Source organism: Dipodomys ordii, unplaced genomic scaffold, assembly GCF_000151885.1.
Source record: "Dipodomys ordii isolate 6190 unplaced genomic scaffold, Dord_2.0 Scaffold50, whole genome shotgun sequence".
NCBI lineage: Eukaryota > Metazoa > Chordata > Mammalia > Rodentia > Heteromyidae > Dipodomys > Dipodomys ordii.
The window spans coordinates 1,584,411-1,596,711 of NW_012267266.1; the positions used below are offsets into that span (position 1 = coordinate 1,584,411).

At 45.0% G+C, this 12,301-nt stretch overlaps 1 protein-coding gene across 1 annotated transcript in view; it reads left to right on the forward strand.

Moving 5' to 3' along the window:
- The window catches only part of Pcdh12 (protocadherin 12), a 15,526-nt gene extending 6,220 nt beyond the window's left edge, over positions 1-9,306 (forward strand). The window contains exons 2-4 of the mRNA XM_013020275.1: positions 951-1,048; positions 4,259-4,410; positions 8,510-9,306. Coding sequence (XP_012875729.1) covers positions 951-1,048; positions 4,259-4,410; positions 8,510-8,877 — 618 coding nt within the window. The 3' untranslated portion in view covers positions 8,878-9,306. The remainder of the gene's footprint in view (positions 1-950; positions 1,049-4,258; positions 4,411-8,509) is intronic.
- The last annotated feature ends 2,995 nt before the right edge of the window (positions 9,307-12,301 follow it).

The window sequence follows — 12,301 nt, forward strand, 5'->3', positions numbered from 1 at the left end:
ACACACACACACACACACACACACACACACACACACACACACACACACACACACACACACACACACACACACACACACACACACACACACACAGAAATGTGGTTCAAGTAGTAGAATACTTGCCTTGAGCAAAAAAAGCTAAGGGATAGTGTCCAGGCCCTGCATTCAAGCTCCAGTTCTGGCACAAACAAAAAAAATAAAATTAAGTAAATAAAGAGATTTTTCAATATCTTCCTGCTTGAACTGGGTTGGAGACCTTACTTCCTATTGACTCCATCCTCGGATGCCAGCACCTCTCTGAGGATGGGGTCAATAGGAAGAGTTTGAGGAACACTCAGATGTAGTCTTTCTGTCAAACCACTCTTCCCAGCCTTCCTGATAATCCATGAGCTGAGAAAGTTCTCCTTCTCACTCCTAGTCCCACAGCAAGTGCCATACCCAGCACAAGCAAGCAATTTGTTATAAGCTTGCTGGTTGAAAGCAAGGGTGAATGAATGAACAAGTGACACCATCACCTTCTCTACAATGCAGTCTTATATCTAGCCCACCCAAATTGGCCAGACTGTCTGAATATTGCTAAAAGGAGAAGGCAATCCTTATCAAAATAATAATGACTGTAGGATCAGGAAATTCCTTTTTCACCCTGCCCTACAAGACCAGGAGCAGATCACTTGGGGCTGGAGGGGATGAACTTGAGGGGATGGGCTCATGGGTTTTCATGCTCTTCCTCAGACACTTGGGGACAGGGGTGACAAAACAGGGAAGCCGCCTCCCCTCAACCAGGTCCCTGTCTCCATCACAAGGGACCATCCCCCAGTGGATCACACACAAACATCTGAAGGCAAAGGAAAGACTATAAAAAGAAAGCACCGGCATTGAGAGAAACATCCGGCGAGGAAGTGTGCTGGGCCGGAATTGTGTGGAGTCAACAGATTTTTCCTGTCTTGTAGCAAATCTCCCAGCTGCTGTCCTTGCTGCACCAGGGCCAATTCCAGCCCAAACCAAACCACCGGGGAAATAAGTACTTGGCCAAGCCAGCCGGCGTCAGGTAAGCAGCAAGGATTCCCTCCCCCCCCCCACGGTCTTCTCCAGGGCCCTACAGGCTGTCCCCTCAGTGAGGGGAGGAGAGAATGAGTGAGCACACCCTAGACACTGGTCCCCAGTGAGTGCAGCAGACAGCATCCATCCCCCACCCTGAGAGGGAGGCTCTGTCCGGGGGTGGCTATATTTATGGTATTTACAGGACCCAGAATGACTAAGGAAATGACTTCATCCCAGAGCTCTATCTGTCCCCTGATTACAGAGGTGCTGTAAATCGCCTTTCAATCTGTACCTTTCACCTTTCTTTCTCTTGACCCATAAACATAATATATAAGGACACAGATCTGTCAGGGTGGCATTTTGGGTGGTTCTAGAATTGAGGAGACTTCAAGAGGACACTTAACTCTATTCCCTGCTACACATGAGCCCTCAAAAGGGCATCTAATCAAATTCTGGATATACATGGAGAAAATGAGGCTCCAACCAGCTATGAACAACAGTGAACAACTTAGATGTTCTCTCAGGAACTCAGATTCTGAATTAAAATGGAAGTCATAACACTGCCATTGCAATGTTGCCATCATTGTGTTAGGATTTAATGAGTCAACATCTTCTAAGATCATAGCCCAGGAGCCTGGTATGCAGGAGGTATATGTGCATTGTTCTGTCCTTTCTCCATAACATGACTTTGCTCAAGGTCACCCAGCTGGGACTAGCTCTCAGAGCTCCTGACTCTCCTAGATTGGTGTTCTGGAGCTGACAACTTGCAGCTTCTCTTTTGTAAGGTTGGTGAGAGGTGGTATAGAACAGGGTGTGTTCTATAGGGAAGCTCAACATTTCTCTCTCAAGGTTCCATATTTGCTTTTGCTGAAATAAACAGGAACAAAGTCATAATAAACTTTTTTGTTGTTGTTGGTCATGTGGCTTGAACTCAGAGCCTGGGTGCTGTCCCTGAGCTTTGTTTTTTGGTTCAAGTTAGTGCTCTACCACTTTGAATCATGGCACCATTTCTGGCTTTCTGGTGCTTAATTGGAGATAAGAGTCTCATGGACTTTCCTGCCTGGGTTGGCTTCAAACCATGATCCTCAAATCGCAGCCTCCTGAGTAGCTAGAATTATAGAAGTGAGCCACCAGTGCCCAGTAATAACAAACTTAATTGATCATAGCTTTATGTGACACAGAAACTTTCAGATAGAAGACCCAAAGACCAGAGGAAACTACTTGTTTTTATGTTTAGGTTCAATGTGGATAAGATGGCACACAAAGAGGTCTGAACTAACAGAAATACTTTGGGGGAAAAACTCACTTAGCAAGTCCTGTTCAGATTCTTCTTGACCTTTCTATGCAGCGTTCCTTTCTTCCAGATATGGGGCAAGATCTCTTTTGGAATGGAGATCTTATGACCTAAAATCAGGTTAGGTCAGAAAATTTCCTTATGACCAACGCTTACTAGAAAGGGAGGTGGAAGTATGGCTAAGTAGTGAGAGTACCTGCTTAGTAAGCATGAAGGAAGGATCTGAGTTCAAACTCCAGACCCTGCTTAGTAAGCAGAAGGACCTGAGTTCAAACTCCAGTATCATCCAAAAAAAAAAAGGGAAAACAAATTATTAGTAGTGTTTTTTGAGCTAAGTGCTGGTGGCTCATAACCTGTAATCCTCGCTACTCAGGATGCTAAAATCTGGAAGACTGTGCTTTGAGGTCAGCCTGGGCAGCCAAGTTCACTGGATTCTATCTCTGAAATAGCCAGCAAAAAAACAGGGTTGGGGTTATGGCTTAAGTGATTGAGTACCAGCCTTGCCCAAGATCCCAAAAGTACCTTAAAAAAGTACTTTTAAAAAAAAGTGAAAGAAATTAAATATGTTCAGGTTTTATGGCTGGTTTTGGAGAAAAGGAATTCTAATTTCTATGAACCTTCTTTGGGAAAGAGGGATTCTAGTTTCTACAACTCGTCTAGAAGGAGGATGGTGTGGGGGGGAGGATGGGGGGAGGGTGTGGGTGTGGGTGTGCTTGAGAGAGACAGAGACAGAGAGAGATAAGGGTATGTATGATAGGTTAAAAACTAGAGAATAGGCAGAAAGCTAGCTTCTGAGGCCTTCATTTTGGTGCATGTTTCTGAGTGCTAATAGCACACACATTCCCCTGAGGGTTGAACTCTTACTACTTAATCCATAGGGTCCTTGGGCAATCTGCAAATCTTTGTCGAGTTTTTCTCCTTTGTAAAATGGGGAAGAGAGACAGAGAACCCTTTAAAGGCATGAAAAGGTCCCATTGAGAGAAAAAGAGTATCTTGCACAGCTCTGGGCCTGATTCTTCCATTGATCAGTAAACACTGATCATTATCTTTATCTCCCTCCAACTTACCACCAGCCTACTGATCTCTAAATAGCAAGAGAGAGAAACCTGTAGGAGAAAGGACTTCTAAGCCTTAAAGACTCTCAGGGATCTGGGTGCTGATGGTTTGAGCCTATAATCCTCGCTACTCAAAAAATTTTGGTTAAAGCCAGCCCCAATAGACAAATTCTTGAGATTCTCAGCTCTAATTAACCAACAAGCCAGAACTGGAAGCCAAGTGGCTCACATCTATCATCCTTGCCACTCAGGAGGCTGAGATCTGAGGATCACAATTTGAAGCCAGGCTAGAAAGTCTGTGAGACTCTTATCTCCAATTAACCGCCCCAAAAAGCTAAAAGTGGAGGTGTGGCTCAAGTGGTAGAGTGCTAGCCTGGAGCAAGAGGTTATGGACAGTGCCCAAGCCCAGAGTTCAAGCCCTAGGACTGGCACACACACACACACACACACAAGATCTGGAGGTATGGCTCATGTAAGTACCTCAGAAAAGTCATATTCTGAGCACTTGGCAGGAGGATAAGAAATGAGAAAGACAAATATCCCGGCTTGGCTAGTGCATTGGTTCTGTATCTTGAAAAACAAGGGAGGGCCAATGGTGAGCCATATCATCAAGGAAGGAAGGTTCCAGGCCCTTATGCTAAGCTCTGCCTACAACATCTCATGTCATGAGCATCCTTTGTTATTCCCATTTCACAAATAAGGAAACAGCATAAGCAGGAAGGCTTTGAACACAGAACCCAGGCTGCTCTGAGTTAAAAGGCCAGGCTCTGTACCTACAAGTCCCCTACACAGATGAATGAATGCTGGTGTGAAATGGACAAAGCCCTGTGGGAATTCCTGACAAGTGAACTGGTTGTCTCCTCTGCAGAAGTACAGTCCTCGACACTGATGGCTCAGGTGCCAAGTCTGTCATCCAGGCCGAACCAGACCCAGAGGAAGGGCCCTTAGACCCTGAAGAAGACCTCTCTGTGAAGCGATTGCTAGAAGAAGAGCTGTCCAGCCTGCTGGACCCACACACAGGTAGGGACTCCCCAGGGCCATCCCAATGCTACCTCTATCCTCATGGTTCCCTGTGTGTCCAGGCTTCAGTTATGCTCTAGCCTATTGCAAGGAAACAACTTCTGTTTCTTTTCTTTTCTCTTTAAAGAGTAAAAGGAAATTTCTTATCAATTTGTTTTTCCCCATATGTAACAAAATTAGCATTAATTAGGGAGATAGCTATTTTATTTCTAGGGAGGAACATCATTGACATTTTACCTCCCACTGAGCTGCAGAGAGTATCCCTTTGTTCAAAGACCAGGTTTCTCCTTTATTAATTTTAAACATCATAAGAATAGTGAGCAATTATTGCGTTCTTGGAATATGCCAGGTATTATTATACACATTATTTCAGGTAAGCCTATAAACAGTCCTCTGCGATGCATAGTTAGTTCCAACTTACAGATGAGGGTCAGAGAGGAAAAGCAACCTGTGAAGAGTCATCCAGTTCATCAGTGATTGAAGGAAAACCTAAACTTGGGTTGTTTTGATGATGCTAGGGTTTGAAGGACCTTGTGTAGGCAACAAGGTAGGCACTCTACCACTTAAGCCACCCCTTCCAGCCCTAAAACTGGATTAGTCTCAACTAGTAAACAGCAGTATTTTTCAGTGTGTTTAAATATCCTTTCACCATGAGAATTTAGTCAACTTTTTAATGTGCTAACCCTTTTAATTGAATCAAAAAATGGTTTTGGTAAAGAAACAATCCATTTTCCCAATAAATCCATAATGTAAACTTTAATTCAAGATTCTGATAACTACAGGAACATCCCCCCTCACCTTCCCACATACACCTTACACACATAAAGGACAATGTTCAACCTCCTCTTGGTAACATACCCTGTGTCTGACTATCCCTACACTGTGGTCCTCTGTTTCTGTAATCAATCTATTTCTCATGTGCTCCATCTGGCTGCAAATATGACAAAGGCATCTCAAGGACTGCCCTTTCTTTCCTTGATTAAAAAAACTCCAAAAAACATAACATGATAATACTTACTGAACACTTTTTATGTGCTACTCCTTGTCCTAAGTTCCTCATGAAAAAAACTTTAAGAGAGTAGGCTATTCATTATCCCCATTTCACAAAAGAAAAAAAAAGAAAAGAACCACTGAGGGTCAAGGGTGTTTTAATAATTTGCCCAAGGTTATGCAACTGATAGTTATTAACACAGACATCATAGCTCTAAATTTTAGAGTTGTGCTATTCAATATGGTAGCCACTGGCCACATGTGGCCATTTAAATGTAAATGAATTAAAATTAAATGAACTATTCAATTGCTCAGTCATGCCTGCCATATTTTAAGGACTTAATATGCACACAGGATTGGTGGAGACAATGGAGACAGGTTTGGATTCAGTCTCCATTGGCCATCCTTGGCTGGAACTTGTGGGTTTAGTGCCCCAATGCCACAGAGTGCACGGGGGACATGATGGGGGTGTGGGGGGAGGAAGTTAGAAGGTCTAGGAAAGCCTTTGCTACTTGAAGGGCTGGACTGTCCCAGGGGCTGCTATGCCCAACACTTGAGGATATGGTGCTGACAATATTTTTGTGATTGTGTAAGCTCATTGAATTTTCACACTTAGGAAAAGGAGACTCACTGAGGTTCAGCCATTTTCCCAAGGTCACACTGCTTCTAAGAGATAATGTGGGCAAGTTAAACCAATGACTACTGTAGCTGGATCTGGTGGTAGTGCAGAGCAGATTCACCCTCGCTTCTCAGGCATTTTCATACATCCCAGTGATTTCTTTTTCAGTTGTAAAGCTGACCCTTGAGGAAAAGTCTTATTCTATACCACCAAGAGTTCTGGATCTTACTGCCTCAAGGATCTAACATTTACAGTTCCCAAATGTCAAGGTTCAATACTTATGTTCATTAATCACTCCATAGACACTAAGTCCCAGGAATGAGGCCAGACCCAGGATCCAGTAGGGCAGTGGCCTAATCCTGTCTTACAGCTTGTACAGCCCAGAAACGAAGACAAGTATCAGGAGATGATTCACCAATATAAAAAAAAATATTACCTGTACTTTGGCATAAGTGTTTCAATTTGCCCAAATACGATTTGGTTAATGTAGAAAAACCATAAACAAATAAAAAGAGAATAAGTCATCTTTGCCCAGGAGTAATTTTGGTTAACATTTTGCCCTTCCAGTCTTTTATTCTTGAATAGATTTTAAAGGCCCTCACCTGAAGAAAACATTACATACTATTAAAGTTAATATATTCTCTTATTTTTAAGACACTCTTGTTTCTTAACCAGGAGACTTACACCTTTTTTAAAAAAATTACCTCTGGCCAGGCACTGATGGTTCACACCTGTAATCCTAGCTACTCAGGAGGCTGAGCTCTGAGGATCATGGTTCAAAACCAGCCCATGCAGGAAAGTCTGTGAGACTTTTTTTGTTGTTGTTGTTGGTCATGAGGCTTGAACTCGGCCTGAATGCTGTCCCTCAGCTCTTCAGCTCAAGGCTGAAGGCGAGCACTCTACCACTTGAGCTGTAGCGCCACTTCCAGTTTTCTAGTGGTTTATTGGAGGTAAGAGTCTCCAATAAATTTTCCTACCCAGGCTGGCTTTTGAACTGTGATCTTCAGATCTCAGCCTCCTGAGTAGCTAGGATTACAGGCGTGAGCCACTTATCTCCAATTAACCACCAGGAAACTGGAAGTGGTGCTGTGGCTCAAGTGGTAGATTGCTCGCCTTGAGCTGAAGCACTCAGGTCAGTGCCCAAGGCCAGAGTTCAAGCCCCACGACCGACAAATAAAATAGAAATTAAAAAATTTCCTCTGGCTTGGCCTTTGCCATCAGGGCTGGACCTAGTTTTTTGAGACAATATTTTTCTGGAGAAGAAATGGGAAAAGAAGTTTTGATGATAGCACTGATAATCTAGGAAATTTTTTTAATTCCCAGCCACTAGGTTTTGTTGTCACTGCCTCCTCTGCTCCTTTCCTTTCTGGCTTTAGCTAGGCTGGGGTTCCTAGAGCTAGAGGAGCAAAGGTGTGAAGAGAGTTGAAGCTGGAGCCAGGTTGTAACCATGCAGACATTGGCTAGCTTGGGAATTCCAGAGGTGGGCACTTAAGTGTGCTGGGGCAGGAAGAGCCAGCTCTTCAGAGAGTGAGTAGGATGACACAGTCCCAAGAACTTTATAGGCATCAGACCTATGGGCAAATCTGGGTTCAAGTAGCCTAGCAACTATGACTTCTTTTAGGTTCCATTTCCTTATCTTTAACTTGGAGATAAGGCTGTTGGTCTCAAAGTCTGTATAAAGTTAGGTGAGATAGTTAATGTAAATTGCTTGGCATGTATGTCCCTAATAAGAGACTACTGTTAAACTGGATGCTGGTGGTTCATGTCTGTAATTCTAGCTATTCAGAAGGTTGAGATCTGAGGATCCAGGTTCAAAAGCCAGTCTGTGCAGAAAAAACTGTGAGACTCTTATCTCCAACTAGCCAGCAAAAAGTGGGAAGGAGCTTAAGTAGTAGAGAGTCTGCCTTGAGCCAAAAAGCTAAGGGACAGTATCCAAGCCCTGAGTTGAAACTCCAGAACTAGTGTGCACTTGTGTGTGCATTTGTGCTTGTGTGTGCATGTGCACATGTGCACATACACACACACAACAAAGAAATTAATCAATTAAACTATAAAAGTTAAAATAAGAGGTCACTGTTAGATGAATATGAAGAGAACTGGAACTCAGCCTGGCCTAAGAATAGAAATTCCCTGCCACCCTGGCCCCTTCAGCTGGTGGTGCCCTTAGGGAAGCCTCCCTGAGGAGTGAAAATCCTGGATGCACAGAATAGAAGACACTTGGACCTGAAACATGCCAACCGCAGGGACATTCTTTAGACACAGGCTGACTTCTAACTCTAGGTTCTCTTCCTCCTCCTCCCCACGTGCTTCAGCACACAGCCTTCCTGCCTAGAGCTTCCCTGTCAGGGCCTCTTCCTTCCTATCCCCCTCTGGCCACCCTGTCTGCCCCTGCCATTTCCCTTCCCTCCTTTGTCCACTGCCCTAGCCCTTCTCAGTGCCTCCCCCCCCCCAACCTCCTGCCCCTCACCATGTCCCCTCCTCCCCCTGCAGGTCTGGCCCTGGACAGGCTGAGTGCCCCTGACCCAGCCTGGATGGCAAGGCTGTCCTTGCCTCTCACCACCAACTACCGAGATAATGTGTGCTCCCCGGATGCAGAGGCCTTGGAGGAGCCAAGAACCTTCCAGACATTTGGCAAGGCCGGGCCAGAGCTGAGCCCAGCGGGCACGAGGCTGGCCAGCACCTTCCTCTCAGAGATGAGCTCGCTGTTGGAGATGCTTCTGGAGCAGCGCTCGGGTGTGCCCATGGAGGCGGCCTCCGAGGCCCTGCGGAGACTCTCCGTGTGCGGGAGGACCCTCAGTCTAGGCCTGGCCACCGGCGGGGCTGCAGGCGTGGAGGGGCCCGGTGGGAAAACCGACTGAGAGCACACGGCAGAAACCTGTGAACACACCTTGGAGGCTTTTGGACCCAAGAACCAGGTGGCCTGGTTGATGTTAGGGAGCCACAGACCCTAAGGATGGGAAGAAATGAGCTCTGGTTAGTAAAACTCGTCAACCAGAGGAGGCCCCAGAAATTTAGGGTAACTGATGCTGCACCCACAGAGGAGGCTGACCCAAGCAGCCCCTAGAAAGAGGTTCTACCTGTAAGCTTTTTTTTTTTTTTTTAAGACTGGGACAGTTGGTGACTGAGGTGTTTGCTGGAAAAACACGTGGCGGGACAAAGTCTGTCCTTAGGCTGAACAGATGCCACCAAGTGTCACAAGCAGGGAAGGCAGCCTTGTTGGAGACTGGAGGCCGAGGCTGGAGCCTGGGGTACCAAGGTAATGCGCTCTGAGCTACTAATAAAGGAAAAGCTGCAGTTCATTCTCCTGTTTGCATTCATCTCAGGCGAGAAGGGGAAAAGGACTGCATCTAATCCTGGCAACAGTCCTGCTGAGACTCAGAGGTGAGGCAGTGGTGCAGTGACAGGTACATGTGCGCTTGACCTCACTCCACTGTTATCAAATAATCTGGAAAATTAGAACTAAGAACAGCAGGACTATACTAGAGAATTTATATGAATCAGGCACCAGGCTTTACAATAGGACCTAATTTGATTTTCCCACAAACCTGAAGAGATATTATCCTCCATCTCACAAAGATACCAGGCTTGGAAAAGTTGAGTGTCTTTCCCAGGATCAAGGCAGGAATTGAGCCTGGGCTAGTACAACACCAAAACTCATGTTCTCAATCTTGGCACTAGAACAGCAACCAAGGAACAGAAAAGGGAAGTCCCTGAGGTAAAGACTTGCAGAGCACCCTACCAGGAGCTGTGGAAAGGGATATGTGTAAACTCATCCAGAACTATACAACTCTACATTGTATAAGCACAGGGTGAAAGCAACTTGCCCTGATTTGAGTGGCATAAGTGTAAATAAGTCTTCTTACCTACTCTCAGCCAGTAACCCTCCATCATTGCAGGCTCAGGACTTTGAGCTCAGGCACCAGAGGGCAGCAGGTGAATTTGGGTCTATAAAATCAACACTGGAGAGCAGCCATTGGGGGGAGGGAAGAGTGAAGGCACAGCAAGTATTTCCTAAGTCTCATCTTTAAACTCTTCCTGGAAATTTCCAAGCAATCACTGCTAGTTTACCATAACTTGTGGTTCTAAACACTGAAAGCAAAAGTTCTATTGGTTCCTCCTTTTGCTTAGTGGAGCTTAAGGCTCAAGTCTATTGTCCATAGAAATGGGCCAATCATGTTCCCAACTGGGGATAAGGAGAATCGTGTGTATTTGGAGTGTAGTGTTGCATTACTATTCCGTTTTACAGTCAAGGAAGATGATGCTCCCAAACATTAAGCACTTCAGGGATATCTAGGTCTCTGATCCCCTCACTCAAAGATCAGCATGCTCTCCTTCCAAGATTTGTGATTTTCAGGCAGGTTCTCAGAGATGCTGTGTTTTGCAGGTCAGGGAGAAGGGCCAGGAAAATTAAGCAGGCAGCGGCTCCAGCTTATCCAATCATGTGTCTGGCACAGAGTGACTCTTGATTACTTGTTGAATGATGTATGAATGAATGGATAGGTAAACAAACACTTTAGATAAAACAATAAAGACAAGAGTCCCCCTTATCTATATTGGAGCTCCAGGCAGAACTATATTATGAAAAAGTAGTTCTATACATTCAAAGTCTGGAAGGTAGAGCACAAACGTAGATCATGTGTACATCCCCCGCACACCAGGTACTAGTGGATTTATAGGGAAGAAATAATGTTGGGAGGGTTAAGAGAAAGGAGAGACGGCCTAAGGAATTTGAAATCATGGCTGCGACTGAGTCTTGAATACACTGGACTAATACTAATGCCTAAAACCAGTAAGTCCCCGAATACCAGGCAAAACTTTCGGTCTAGGCATTTCCAAGGCAGAAAACAGAAAATTCTCACCAAATTCCCAAAGGAATATGTGGCCTATAAAAGGTTATGTAGCACTGATCTAAAGCACTGTCTAAAATGCCACCAACATAGGCTGTTACAGTCACAGGAAATCTGAACTTCAGTGCTTTCATTTTGTAGCCAAGGATATAGAAAGACATAGAAGTGACTTGCCTGAGTTTATATGGCAGGCTTGTGTCCAAGCCAGGTTCTGGATCTGAGATTTAGGTTAGTGTTCTAATATGTGAAAGACTTTTAACCTGGTCCGCTGTGGGGCTTATGGATCTATAAACCTGCTGAGTTGCATGCAAAATCAAGAGGACATGTTTTTCTTTGGGAAAGAGTGAGTGCTTTTATCACATTCCCAAAGGGGTCTCTGACCTAAATAAAATTCAGGACCATGGCAGTCCTCTAGCTCTGTCCCTGTGTAGCACAGAGAACTCTTGGGAAGAGCTGCTCTCTGGTCAAAGGAGAAGAGTAATGTGAGGCTGGTGCTCTCTCCTGCACTACATATCCCTTCCTAGCACGCTGACACCAGCATTTTCCGAATAACAGGCTGAGCATGAGACAGTGCATATGGTGACAGAACTGGGTGTGCTGAACAGGAAGGTTACAGAAACTTCTTGACATCAGCCAAGATGTCAAAGCTGAGACTTTGGGCATGTTCAAAACAGTTTCCACCAAGATGGGCTCTGTCCCCTGGGAGATGAAGAAGCAGGCGAGCCAGCAAGCACTCAGTTAAATGTCGTCTTAATTTGGAAGCACAGAGGGACATTTTTTTTTTTTTATCAATAGTCAGCACCAAGAGTGTAATGCAGTGTTCACTTGGAGCCTGGGGGCAGCTCAGAAATTGACAGGTAGTCTTCTCATCTGTCATCCAACTTTAGCCTGGCAGCTCACTGACCCTACCTCTCCTCTGGCTGAACTAACAATGAGATGGCAACTGCCACCCTTGGGACTCTGGAGAGAACCAAATCCCAAGAAGAAGATAAGAGGAGAGGCGGGGGGGGGGGGGGGAGGCTCAGAGCACCTGGCACATAATGTGCACCTAGAAAATAGCTCAGTGTTTTATAGTCCCTACTAACTACTGGGCATAATGTAATAGGATTACACACATAAACATTCACTCAACGAACATGTTGCATGTGCTGGACAATATCTTAAGTGCTAGTAGCACAAGGACCAACAGTAGGGAAACATTCATTCGACATTTACTTATGTGCTGTGATTTGGGTGGAGGGAGATGCACACATCATTCTCATTTATTAAGCAAATTTTCACTCAACATCTACTAAGTGCCCACAAGGGATTCACACTGAACATCTAATGAACCAAATGGCTTTGCTTCCCTCATAGTGTCAGCTTCATGGGAAAAACATTCCAGAGAGGGAAACCAAAGCAGCAGAGCTTTGGCCAAAGGTCTCACAGCTGAGGA